The 12,123-nt window shown below is 38.6% G+C and overlaps 2 protein-coding genes across 2 annotated transcripts; one reads left to right on the top strand and one right to left on the bottom strand.

The window, feature by feature from the left end:
* Nucleotides 1-298: 298 nt before the first annotated feature.
* Nucleotides 299-1,008, bottom strand: LOC129750608 (uncharacterized). Its single transcript, XM_055745573.1, has 2 exons — nucleotides 758-1,008; nucleotides 299-697 (listed from the first exon to the last, which is right to left on the bottom strand). The coding sequence occupies exons 1-2, from the start codon at nucleotides 965-967 to the stop codon at nucleotides 362-364; spliced, it is 546 nt and encodes a 181-aa protein (XP_055601548.1). The 5' UTR covers nucleotides 968-1,008; the 3' UTR covers nucleotides 299-361.
* A 2,385-nt stretch (nucleotides 1,009-3,393) lies between these two features.
* LOC129751252 (uncharacterized) lies at nucleotides 3,394-4,158 on the top strand. The gene is made up of 3 exons (XM_055746637.1): nucleotides 3,394-3,505; nucleotides 3,578-3,733; nucleotides 3,804-4,158. Exons 1-3 carry the CDS (start codon nucleotides 3,443-3,445, stop codon nucleotides 4,104-4,106), a joined length of 522 nt encoding a protein of 173 aa, XP_055602612.1. The 5' UTR covers nucleotides 3,394-3,442; the 3' UTR covers nucleotides 4,107-4,158.
* Nucleotides 4,159-12,123: the final 7,965 nt, after the last annotated feature.

The following is a 12,123-nucleotide window of genomic DNA, read 5'->3' on the forward strand; positions in this document are numbered from 1 at the left end:
TTTGGTGATTTTAGTAATTTTGATAATTTAAGCGCATATCTCAACCGTTAATGCGCGCAACATCGCCATGTTGCTACTGGGTCATTTCGTCCCTTGGGGTGGTTCGTTCGTTCCAGTACAGCATGTCCTGATTAACGTCCAGATTGAACTTATTGGTAAAACAACCTTAACAGCAAGTTCATGATTTTGAGCCAGCGTTGGTAAGGCTATGGAAAAATTTTAATTCTATAAGAAATTTCATAAAAATTAAAATTATAACACACCATTTTTTACTATTTTTAATCATCGCGCTCTTAAGACAAGGAAATTTTTTTTTGAACAAGATTTCAAATGGTTTAAAGAATTTAATTAAAAAAAAACCTTAAGAATAATAAACTTTCGAGAAGAACTGAATGATTGCTTTCTGCTGCTTCGGTCCCGTGTACACGACGCCAATTCTCCAGAGGCCCGCTGGAACGACCGGAGGAATGTCCGAGGTATCTGTCAGCCACAGATCGGTGAAGGTGTAAGTGCCCTTGGGCCAGGGACACAATCCTTCGGGGCCCACCTGAATCCAATCGGAACTGTCCTTCCAAAGATGCTGATACTCTCGGTAGGTTGTGTTGAGGAAATCGCAAAAGCTTTGCTTCTTTAAATTCATCGGATATTCGTTGAACTGGTTGTTTCCGAGAGCGCTGTACGCGGATTGCATTTCGAACTATCGGAAGGGAAGAAACATTACACTCAAAAATCGTGTTTACCTTGAATTTAATTTTACCGTAAAGCTATTGTCCAAGTCTTCGTGGTATTGAATTGTTCCGGATACGACAGCGGTTGTTCGGTTGAATTTTCTTACACGTAGATTACTGGTTACGAATCCTTCTCCACCGATTTGTTCAACTCTTTGAAGCTCGAGTTCAATTTTCTTAGAGCAACAATCGAGGAAAATCGAAAATGTTACTAGAACGAGAGTACAAAGTCGAGCCATTTTCAAGTGGTGGATGTTCGTCTATGGGTCGATACTTGAGAAAACATGTTAAAAATATATAGTCAAGATTTCGATCGCCTAGCAATTATTTGGTGGCAAATTGTTGCAAGCAAAATCAATTTAAAATAAAAGTTAATTGCACTGTGAGCCACTTGACTTGAACACCGTTTTCAAATGCGGTTGAATGTTTTAAGGTTGAGGTTCAATTATTGTTATGAGCATTTTGTGCAATAAATCATTGAATTTAAATGCGTTCAATATCAATTTATTTAAAAAAAAAATATGTTGGTTTCTGATTCAATCAGATATCCATAAGACTTTGGACTCTCAACTAAACAAACAGACTCAATGTGCAAATCATATTTAGAAATATCAGATTATTTTGACAAGCTCACAGTAGGTTACCTAAAACGCGATTCATATCAAAAATATATATTCTGAACGCCAATCCATGTACAAACCGTTGAATAGTCGAGCACTGAGTAGAAAATGCTTCATTTCACTGATGTCAATCTGATGGCTACATTTTTCCGTGTTTATAATGCTAGGTTGAGATTAGATTAGCAATGTACTTCGGTCGAATATTCCATTGAGTTTTTAATGAAAAAAAAAACAAAAGTGATTATATCATGTTACTTTTATTTCTTCCATTTGAATAACTCTTATGTTTTAGAGTCGATAATTTTCTACCAGATGATTTTGCCAGATGATGTATTACAAGGACTTTTGTTCAATATGAGAAAATTAGATTGAGGAAATTGAAAAACAAGCTGAAATTCGATGCACCAAATTTATTATTTATTATTATAATTTCTTTATCATGGATTTGTAAACCAAAAATGGAATAATATCGGCTGCTCATCAGTTGCGAAAGTTTTCTCTAATTTTTTTAATTATCATATGTTAAAAGGATTTACCCTTAAATACTTTTATTTGGTTCTTATAGATTTCTGATATCGATTCAATTGTCGAAAACTCACGTTTCTGTTAAAAATTCAATGATGGGAAATTACCTGTTATTTGGAATGTTAATTTTAAATGGTTTACAAAGTTCAAAGTACCTTTCATTACGAAAACCACTTCACACGCGGAAATATTTCCAATATGAGTCACCCTTAAGCTCTAAGTTGGGGGAAAAACAAAAACCGCTAATTAGATTAGTCTGGCTACAAACTTTTGCGGCTACCCACTTGGAAAACTAAAACGAAAAACGAACGTTCCATACTGATGATTGACAGTTGCTAATTTGCCGAAGAAATTCACTTTTCAACAAACAGGAAATGGCGTCTGCGGAAAATTGGTAAGTTCGTGAATTTTCCGCCTTATAGATTGCACATTATGAAAGGGAGACTAAATTGTGTTGTTTTTTTTTCAACATCAGCTTAACATAAATCGCCAAACAAAACAATTTCAAAGAAAATTTTTAGAGGAAAAAAAACTTGAAGCCTCAAAGAGAAAAAAAAACGAGATTGGAAAAATCAGTTGACATTGCGGTTGAGCCCATCACTTTTCAATCACATCAAAGCAAGCCGGGGCTGCATAATCTTTCGTTTGGTAGGAAAAACGAAACGGTTTGCCTTCCTGGTTGTCATCCCCGAAATTTCCACCGAATCTGCGTTGGAAATTTTAGCTATGAAAAAAAAAACATATCATCCAAAGTCAATCTTTTTCATCTTTCCGGTGTCTTTTGTTGTATCGCAAATCTTTTCTAGATTTTTTCCTTCTCAATTTTGTCTGTTCCTGCCAAGGTTCGGAAGATTGTTTCTGACGCGATTTTTTCTTCTTCTTATTTTTGCATAAATTGCCGTTGCATGGCGTGCGATGTCATTCGCGTGTTATTTTCGCAGAACTTCTTTTTTTTTGTTGAAGGTTAATTTTCCGAAGGGGCCGTTTTCTACCTATTTTTGCGGATTACCTGTGTCTGAAAATCTGATGAAATTAAATCAACCCGGAATGGATTGGGCGTCGTTTTGTTCCCTGACATTTTGTGGGTTGCTTTGATTGTTTTTGGTTTTGTTAAGAAAATATATATGTACAATGCTGATATAGGTTATTCTGGAAGGATATTAAAAAAAAATTAAAAATATTATTCTCTTTTAACTGTTTAGTAATTTTTCTTCATTCAAATTTTAAAATAAAAAATATCAGTAGTAAGTAGTACGGAAATTAGCAGTTGAGTAATGTCACTGTGAGATTTCACGTAACGGAAAACAGGTAGTACACTTTTTTCAGTAACGTTAAATTATCTAAACGTTGTCAATCTTCTACGGGAGATATAAAATAAATAATTTTTAAAATGTCAATATTTTATTTCATGCTTGCAAAACACTGTTACAATGTACTTTCCAGAGTGAAACTTTGATAACTGCAGTTGATAAACGTTGAAAGCGCCATTTAGGTTCGATAATTATGGTACTTAGTTGAATGTTCTCACGAATTAACGTTCATTGTTCATAAGCTGGTTAAATTTTCAATATGCATTTAATCTGTGGCTGGATTTTGATAGCATTCTCAAGCTTCCACGTTCTTCAAAGTGCAGTAATACAACTTCTACACCGTTTAAGTTGATTATTTTTAAACATTTTTTTTTAAATATTTTTTGTCATTAAGGTATACGATGCTACAATCGATGAATTTCATCAGGAACCTGGAACTGATCATGATTACGTCATTCTGGATACTGTGCGAGTGACGCGTAAGTCAAGGAACCACTATCAGCTGCATGGCTCTTTCAGGTTGATGCAAAATTGGGGGAATGACATCGTTGTAAGTGACAACAAACATAGGCAATCTTAAAAAAAAATATTGTTAAATTTCCCCCCAACTTTTTCAAAAGGTTCACTACGAAATCGTAAACCAGAGGAACGTGAAAGTGGTCAATGGGAAGGCATTCGTTTGCGATTTGAATGGGTCGGATGATCCGATAACGTTGTCGGTGCATAAGACGGCCCATTTCCCGCCCCATGGGGAGTGTCCGATGCCGAAGGGCAACTATTCTCTCAATGGGTACGAGCTGACGGATGAAAGTTTACCCCCGATGGTCCCGCCCGGGAAGTTCGTTCTTTCGATTCGAGTTGAAAGCCCCGAGGGAAAGCACATCGTTGCCTATAAGGTGTATTCGACAATCAAATATGTGTAACTTGCTTTCAATGAAGTCTTTTTAGCTTCAAAATTTTGTTAATAAAAATAAACTTAGTCCATTTCTATAGACTCTTCTGTACTTTGACCTGTTACCTGTTAACTGTTAAACATTCCACGACACTTAAGCACGGGATCGCAATATATCATCCCAAAAAAAAAATGGTTTCTTAATCCAACAAGCAACTGCAGCATTTGTTCATGAACTTTGAACCATCACATAACAGTGACAATACGCAGATAATGCGACTTCAATTTGTTGAATTAAATTTACGCACCAGTAATAACAACATCATACAAGCTAAACTTGTGACCAGCAGCACAATTGCGCACTAATTTGATGTGCGCGTAACGATTCCCGCTACATACGCTTAAAAATAAACCTCCACAATGCAATGGAGTGAAATAATTCGGATTTTATTTTCAAACATATAGGATCAGCAAATGAATTGTAATCGTGGAGCTATTGAAGCTCGTTATTGCCATTATGTTTCAGGCTCTCCTTGAGGTTCATTCGGACAGCGGCAAAAAATATGAACTTTTATTGTCCACCAACTAGCACAACATCAGTAAGTACACAAACCAGAAATCTCCATCGAAGGTAACAAATCGAGGCACAGTGTTCCTTTTCGATGGATATATTTATCGCCAGAATTAAAAATAATTTAAAAAAAAACGTTTTTTCAGCACGAGTCTTAAGTTTATCCCATATTTCGAAAAAAAAAATCAGATATGGAAATAATTATTTATGCATTAAATTCTTTCTGCACGAGTCGTAAGTTTTTCCCATAATAGAAAAAATTGATTTTCTCAACGAGTACATGCAAAATTTTATGCAAGTACAAAAAAGTCTCCAGAAATCGTTTTAGTACGCATGTGATAAAGCCATTCGATTAAAAGTTTTGCAAGCTCACATTTTTTTTAGGATAATCAGTTAGAAAAAATGTTAAAAGGATCGGCACGTCGCAGAGCTACGTCCAGAATGCAAAGAAGAGAGCTGATTTGGCATCATGCCACTCTTCTTAAAGTGTCCTGGAGTGGTATGAGGCCAATTCTGACCATTTTGTTTTAAAGATCATGAACCCGCCAAACTGTCCGGAGCTGCACTCAGTGGAGCAGTACTGGGCAATAACGAAGAGGAAACTTCGGAAAAGCAAGAAGACAGTCAAAGACGAAAGAACTGTTAAGAAAATGGAAACAAAAATTGAGAAACTGGTACCGGATGAAACTGTAAAGACTTTGATGGAGGGCATCAAGCGAAAATGCGCTCAATTTTACCCTCAAAGCTCCATCGATTAAAATTTTTTTAGATTTTTGAAGTAAATAAATGTACAAAACTACCCTCAAATTTTGGTTTGATTCTAAACATTATAAGAAAATTGACAGGACATCGGTGTCGCACTTATTTCGTATTTGCCCTTGAGCCAGAGAATTTTCCAGTAAACTGCGCATATTGGAATTGGTTACAGTAGGTACATACCTTGCACCAGCAACAGACCAAGAAGTTATCATCGAAATAAACAAGCTATATGCTTCAAAAAGTCCGGGTCCAGATAGGTTTCCAGTACAATTTATCAAAGCCAATCATACTCAAACAACAGCAACTGAATTGGAAGATGCCTTACAGAATGCTCTTGATAATCGAAAGTTTATAGGAGAGTTATTCTAGACCTAAAAAAGCTTTCGTCACGATTGACGATGCGAACTTTCTTCGGCTTCCTATCAACTATAGTCAGCTTCTAGTTGATACGACTATCATAAAGCAAGTCAAACCTTTTAGATATCTAGTTTTGAACTTTGATGAACGTCTAAAATGGGACGTGAACTGCACATAGACTACATTAGAAAAGATCTAAGTGCTTTATGTCATTTGCAACTTATATCAACGATGCAATTGGCGGACAGTCATTGAAAAAATTATCCAGAACAACTGTGATAGATGGTTATTCTTGGGCTCGAACTCACGGACATCGGCTCAGGAAGCAACTGACTTGCCAACTGAGCTATATCACAAGCCCGATCTAAGTGCTTCTTATTCACAGTATTATGTGGAAGCTTTCGAGGTTTGTACCGACCAAACAATACCAAACCGCTCCAAACAATGAAGAATCGTTGAATGAAAGCTGTTTATAGACGGCCCAGATTTTTCTCTACCAACAATCTTTTCCTCTAAAGCGTAATTCAAGTACACCACGAGCTACACAACCCAGTCTTCCACTACAATCAACAAATTCTGCAGTAGAATCACAAATTTCCTACCAAATCGAGAGGAAACTTGATGTGCAGAAGAGTAAATACAGAGAAAATCGAGAAGTTCCCTTAATACTTCAGCAAGATGTAGTATAACGCTCTTCCAGGATATCTGAAAACCACAATCAACATTGCCAGCTTCAAACGTTCAGTTCAAACTCACCTCAAAACCATCCCAGAAAACTCTACAATTAGACCGATTGTCCTCTACGGGCACTAGACATGGATATTGCTCGAGGAGGACCTGCATACACTCGGAGTATTCGAGCGACGAGTGTTAAGAACTATCTTTGGCGGCGTGCTGGAGAACGGAGTGAGGGGGCAAAGGATGAACCACGAGCTCGCGCGACTCTACGGCGAACCTAGTATCCAGAAGGTGGCGAAAGCTGGCCGGATACGCTGGGCTGGAAGAGGCCATTCGGCCAAAGGTCATCCGGCCAAAGGTCATTCGGCCGATGGACGTTATGCCGAATGGGGTATTTGGCCGAATAGGCCACTAGGCCGAATGGGTTATTCGGTCGTCGGTTATCCAGCCGAAGGACGCAAGGCCGAAAGTATGTTCGGCCGAATGGTCACTAAGCCGAATGGTCACTAGGCCGAATGGGCATAAGGCCGAATGGTCATTAGGCCAAATTGTCATAATGCTGAATGATCGTAAGGTCTAATGGATGCTAGAAGGTCGTTGGGCCGAATGGTCGCAAGGCCGAAGGGTCTTAAGGCCAAATGTTCGTAAGGTCGAATAGATGATAGGCCGAAATATCGTTATGCCAAAAGGTCATTAGGCCAAAAGGTCAATCAAATGCCGTATGGATGCACGGCTGGATTCGACCATTCGGCTTTGCGACCGTTCGGCCTACTGATCGGCCTAACATGCAAAAAACATGCAATTCAGCCGAACAACCATTCGGCCTTACGACCGACCATTCGGCCTTACGACCGACCATTCGGCCTTACGACCGACCATTCAGCATTATGACCATTCAGCCTAACGACGTTTTGGCCAAGCATCTATACGCCTTTACGACCATTTGGCCCGACGACCATTCGGCCTAGCATCCATTCGGCCATACGAACATTCGGCCTTACGAACATTCGGCCTTACGAACATTCGGCCTTACGACCTTTCGGCCTTACGACCTTTCGGCCTTACGACCTTTCGGCCTTGCGACCTTTCGGCCTTGCGACCTTTCGGCCTTGCGACCATTCGGCCGAATGACCATTCGGCCAAATGACCATTCGGCCTAGTGAGCATTCGGCCAAATGACCATTCGACCAAATGACTATTCGGCCGAATGACCATTCGGCCAAATGACCATTCGGCCTAAGGAGCATTCGGCCAAATGACCATTCGGCCAAATGACAATTCGGCCAAATGACCATTCGGCTTAGTAACCTTCGGCCTAATGTCCCATTCGGCCTATTGTCCTATTCGCCGAACATCCGTCGGCCTTTTAACCCATTCGGCCTAGCGACCTTCGGCCTAACATCTTTCGGCCTATCGGCCTTCGGCCGAATGTCCTGTCCTCGGGCTGGACATGTTGCGAGAATGCCGGACGACTGTCCTGCAAAACAGGTGATCGCTACGAATTCGGTAGGAACAAGACGAGCAGGGGCGTAACGAGCGAGGTCGTTAGACAAAATGGAGAGTGATCTGGCGAATGTGGGATGTCCGAAAAACGGCTGCCATGGTCTGTGTTACCGGTTGAGCGTTTTGCCCCTCACTACCTTCCTAGAAACACTCAGGAAAAGCAAACGAAGATGTGAACGCACCCCACGTTGCGAAGCTTTGATAATCCTGAAGGTAGGCAAGCGACATATGAAGACGTGCAACGAAACATTAGCACTGATTTTAGGTTAAATAAAGATGTGTCGCTTAACGTTAAGTTATTTAGTCGTGGATCGAAAATCAAATAAAGTATGGAATGAATTGATTGAAGAAAGAAAAATATTGTAAATAAAAAGAAAAATGGTTGAGCTAGCTAGGCGCTCCCAACGGTCACTTTAAATTACAGGCAGGCAAATCTCACAACACGTACAGAAACACAAGACAAAACAAGGAACAAGCTAAATTGTTTTTCATTGGTAAACGTTGGACACAGGTAAAATGTAAGGTTGGACACACTAACGGAAAAGGCTAAAAAGAACAAAAAAAGAGGAAAAAACTAAGGTCTGCCGGCCAATACATGTATCTGACTAAGTCTTTCCACGTTCGGTCAGTGCAGTTCAGATAAGTGCATATAAAGTTATTTGTATGTATCTTGTGAAGAATAATACATATCACGAAGAAATCAGGTACCAAACGAGATGAAGCCTTACGCCGTGCTATTGGACCATTTTTCCAAGGACCCGTTTTATAACTCGCTCAAATTCGAGCTAAACCGGGTTAAGCCAGCTGTGTAGAGGTGCTTCAGCCATCTTGTCGGGAAGCAACCAAACAGTGCGGTATTAGCCCAAGCGAGCCACAAAGCAGCAAAGCCAACCCCCATTCGAACTAACCGCAGGTGTAACCCACCGTAGGTTGGCTACATCAAACACCCACTCGTCCACCTGATCGTCCACGTGATCGCCAATTGTCCACCGTTTGTCCAGCCAAGCAAGCAAGCCATCGTCCACCATCGTCGAAGCAGCACTCCAGCCGGCTTACACTTAACATCACACAACACAACACAACAGTAAGTTTAAAATAATATACCAATTAAAATTGAAAGACCGGTGTTTGATTAAGATCCAGTGGAGTCCTTGCCTTGTCCAAGACCGTCCTCGAAGGCCTCCGTTGGCGTCGAGAGCCAGTCAAGTCGCCGAAAAAGAGGCCGATGTGATGCCCACCCCTGATTAGTTCTTTGGTCGAGGTCCCTCTGACTCAGACAGTATTAACCGAGTGAATTTTAGGAATACTGTTCATCATAAAATAAATAAAAATGTTGCCATTAAAAAAATGGGCAAATTTTTTCGTTTTTTAATTGGATTAGCTTTCCGTGCACTGAAAAAATTGCTCATGAAGCACCATTCATGATCCACGCGTATTCAGAAGAAATTTGACACCTCTATCAGTCTCTATCTGTCTATTTCAAAGTCTTTCTTTTATGAAAAAAACACATTCAAAGAACGATAGATACTTCAGCTTTGAAGGTGGTGAAAGCCGGCCGGATACGCTGCTCGAGGAATTGGAGATCGGTTGCCATGAACCGAGTGAATTTTAGGAATTATATTCGTCAAGTTATGTCGTGAGACGGAATACTATGTAAATAAAAATAAATAACTTCAGCTTTGGCATTTTTAACGTCTTGAAACTCTAGGATAACAAACAGAGCATCGAATGAAGGTCGGTTCCGGATGGCCGATGACCATAGGCGACATGAAGCTTCAAAGGATGCTTAGCATCGGCTTCCCAGATACTGTTAGAAAATTGCGGGACATTTCACGGATAAAAGCGGGAAAATTTAAGAATTTCTTAAAAAAAAGCTTAATTGTTTTTCCAAACTTATACGTATACCATCAGCAAAGTTATTCATAGAAAGAGCATCAAGGTTTTTTTTACGTGGATAGATTTTGCTCAGTTTTTTTCTTTTATGCTTGGTATTATCACGGTTTTTTGTCATAAGCACAGTTATTTTCCAAGGTTCTAGCAAATTAATACATCATTTGAGAGAAATATTTCAAGTCCTACATGTAAACCGCGGATTTCATACCGCGTAAAAGACCTTCGTTTGATCACAAATATATTTCAAATTTATTTTTGAAATTTGAAAACGAAATAAAACTTCCATCATGGTAAACGTTGGATAATTGAGTCGAAAAATTTAACTAAGATTCCGTCGAAAAATTAAAATCTAGAATCATTTGGAAGCAACTTAGAAAATATTTTCTTCATTCCACAGTCATTTACATTGCATTTAGTTGAACGTGCTCCAAGGTGCTACTAGAATGCTTAGCAGATTCAGAATCTTACTTTTGAGTTATTCATTATTGTCATATTGTTTTATATAAACTATGAAAAATGTTGCTTATTTTGAGAAAGAGGACGTATTTGAAAGGTTTTCTGTGTCGAACCAATTAATGAGCACCTGGAACGGGTTCTATGGTTGATTTATAATCTTTGGACTTTTTTCAAATAAAACAAATTACTTTGAAAAATATATATATTTTCAAATAAGTCATCCTTCTGCAGAATCTTACAGTGCTTTACTTGTTCTTGTTTAAATCTGGATTTTTTTTTAAATTTTAATAAGTATATTTTTGTCTATTGATGATTAACATTTAATAAGAGAACATTTAGTATACCTCCTGGGCAGAGTTTCTTTGTTTTGAAATAATTTGCAATGTTGAAAATGTTGCTGGATAGGCAAAGTTTATCAGAATTCAGAAACAAAATTCAAATTTAAGTTTCTGTAAAAACATAATTTTGATTAGGCTGTGGATTTGACTCGAAAATTTAGAAAAAAAAATTAGTCAATTGTTTATATGATCTCATTGTCTTCCTGAGGCTTTCCAAACATCTAAAAAAGAAAATAAGAGTCCGCTTGATCTGAACTGTCACTCAAAACCTACAAAAAAATAAAACTTTTAAAGCGTAAAAATATTGTCCAAAACTTTTAATGACATTGAAATTTTCATAAAATAATGCGTTTCGCATAGTTTTTTGGATCATAAATTCACTAAAAAATTCAATACTGTTAATTTTACACAAAAGTGAAGCTGAGATGATTGATTGCAAATTTATTTACTTGAAGGTCAAGACATCGAATTCCGATCACGGCACACATTGTACACTTTCTGTGGGTTGGTGGTTTTGGTATTTCTTAGATGCCAGCCATCATACCCTCGAAAGTTGAACGTTAAGTAAGAGGAATCACTTATAGGAAACACCAAGTTTCATTAAGATCCTGTATGTGTTTGTGTTTGTGTTAGAGTTTTGACAAAATTAAAATTGTTGAGATGCAGTTTTGAAACTAAACAATACAAACAATTTTGGAAAAAAACTATTAATAAATAAATTAAATCTGCATATATTTTTAAAAAAATTGTATACATCTGCATAAAATACTTTGATCGTAAAAAAGCTAAACTGAATTTTTTTGAAATTTTGGAAAAATTCGTACAAGAATGTAACTTAAAAAAATCACCCAACCAAACCAAATTCTAGAAAAGCAACGTCAATAGCTTCAAAATCTGCCATTGCAAGCTAGAAAGCTGGTAGGAACACTTATCAAATGTATATCGAGCTACCAACCTTTAATCAGCATCTCTTTTGATCCCACTGTGCGAAGTGGTGCTGAACAATTTTTCACTTGTGTGTCCGAAATTGGATAATCTCGGTACGACAGTTTGCGATCTTGATGTGCCAGGCCACTTGAACTGGTTTTCGGGGAGAGGGCTATTTACGGGGATTGACACAATGTCGGCATCGCCATCATCATCTTGGCAGTCGCCGATTGGGGTAAGCACACACATTGGCAGAAGGGGAAATTCTCCAGCGTCGAAGATCACCAAAGATCAACCGCACTGTGACTTTCGAGGGTTACCTCTTATGAATGGAGGGTACATGAAAGAATATGGAAAGGTGAGGGTGGGTTAAAATTTGTGTCCGAAAAAAACCCCTAGCCTCGTTTTTCGAAGGGGTTGGGCTCGGGGGAATTTCTTCGCGCACACTTTTTTTTCCTGTGCTCAACTGTCAACTCAACTGCGCGGCCGGATTTGTTCGTCTGTAGGAACGTGATGTTCTGGGGAAATAACTAGACGTAATTTTGCATTGCTTTAATGCATTGTTA

The sequence above is a fragment of the Uranotaenia lowii genome, chromosome 3, assembly GCF_029784155.1.
Source record: "Uranotaenia lowii strain MFRU-FL chromosome 3, ASM2978415v1, whole genome shotgun sequence".
In the NCBI taxonomy this organism is placed as follows: Eukaryota; Metazoa; Arthropoda; class Insecta; order Diptera; family Culicidae; genus Uranotaenia; species Uranotaenia lowii.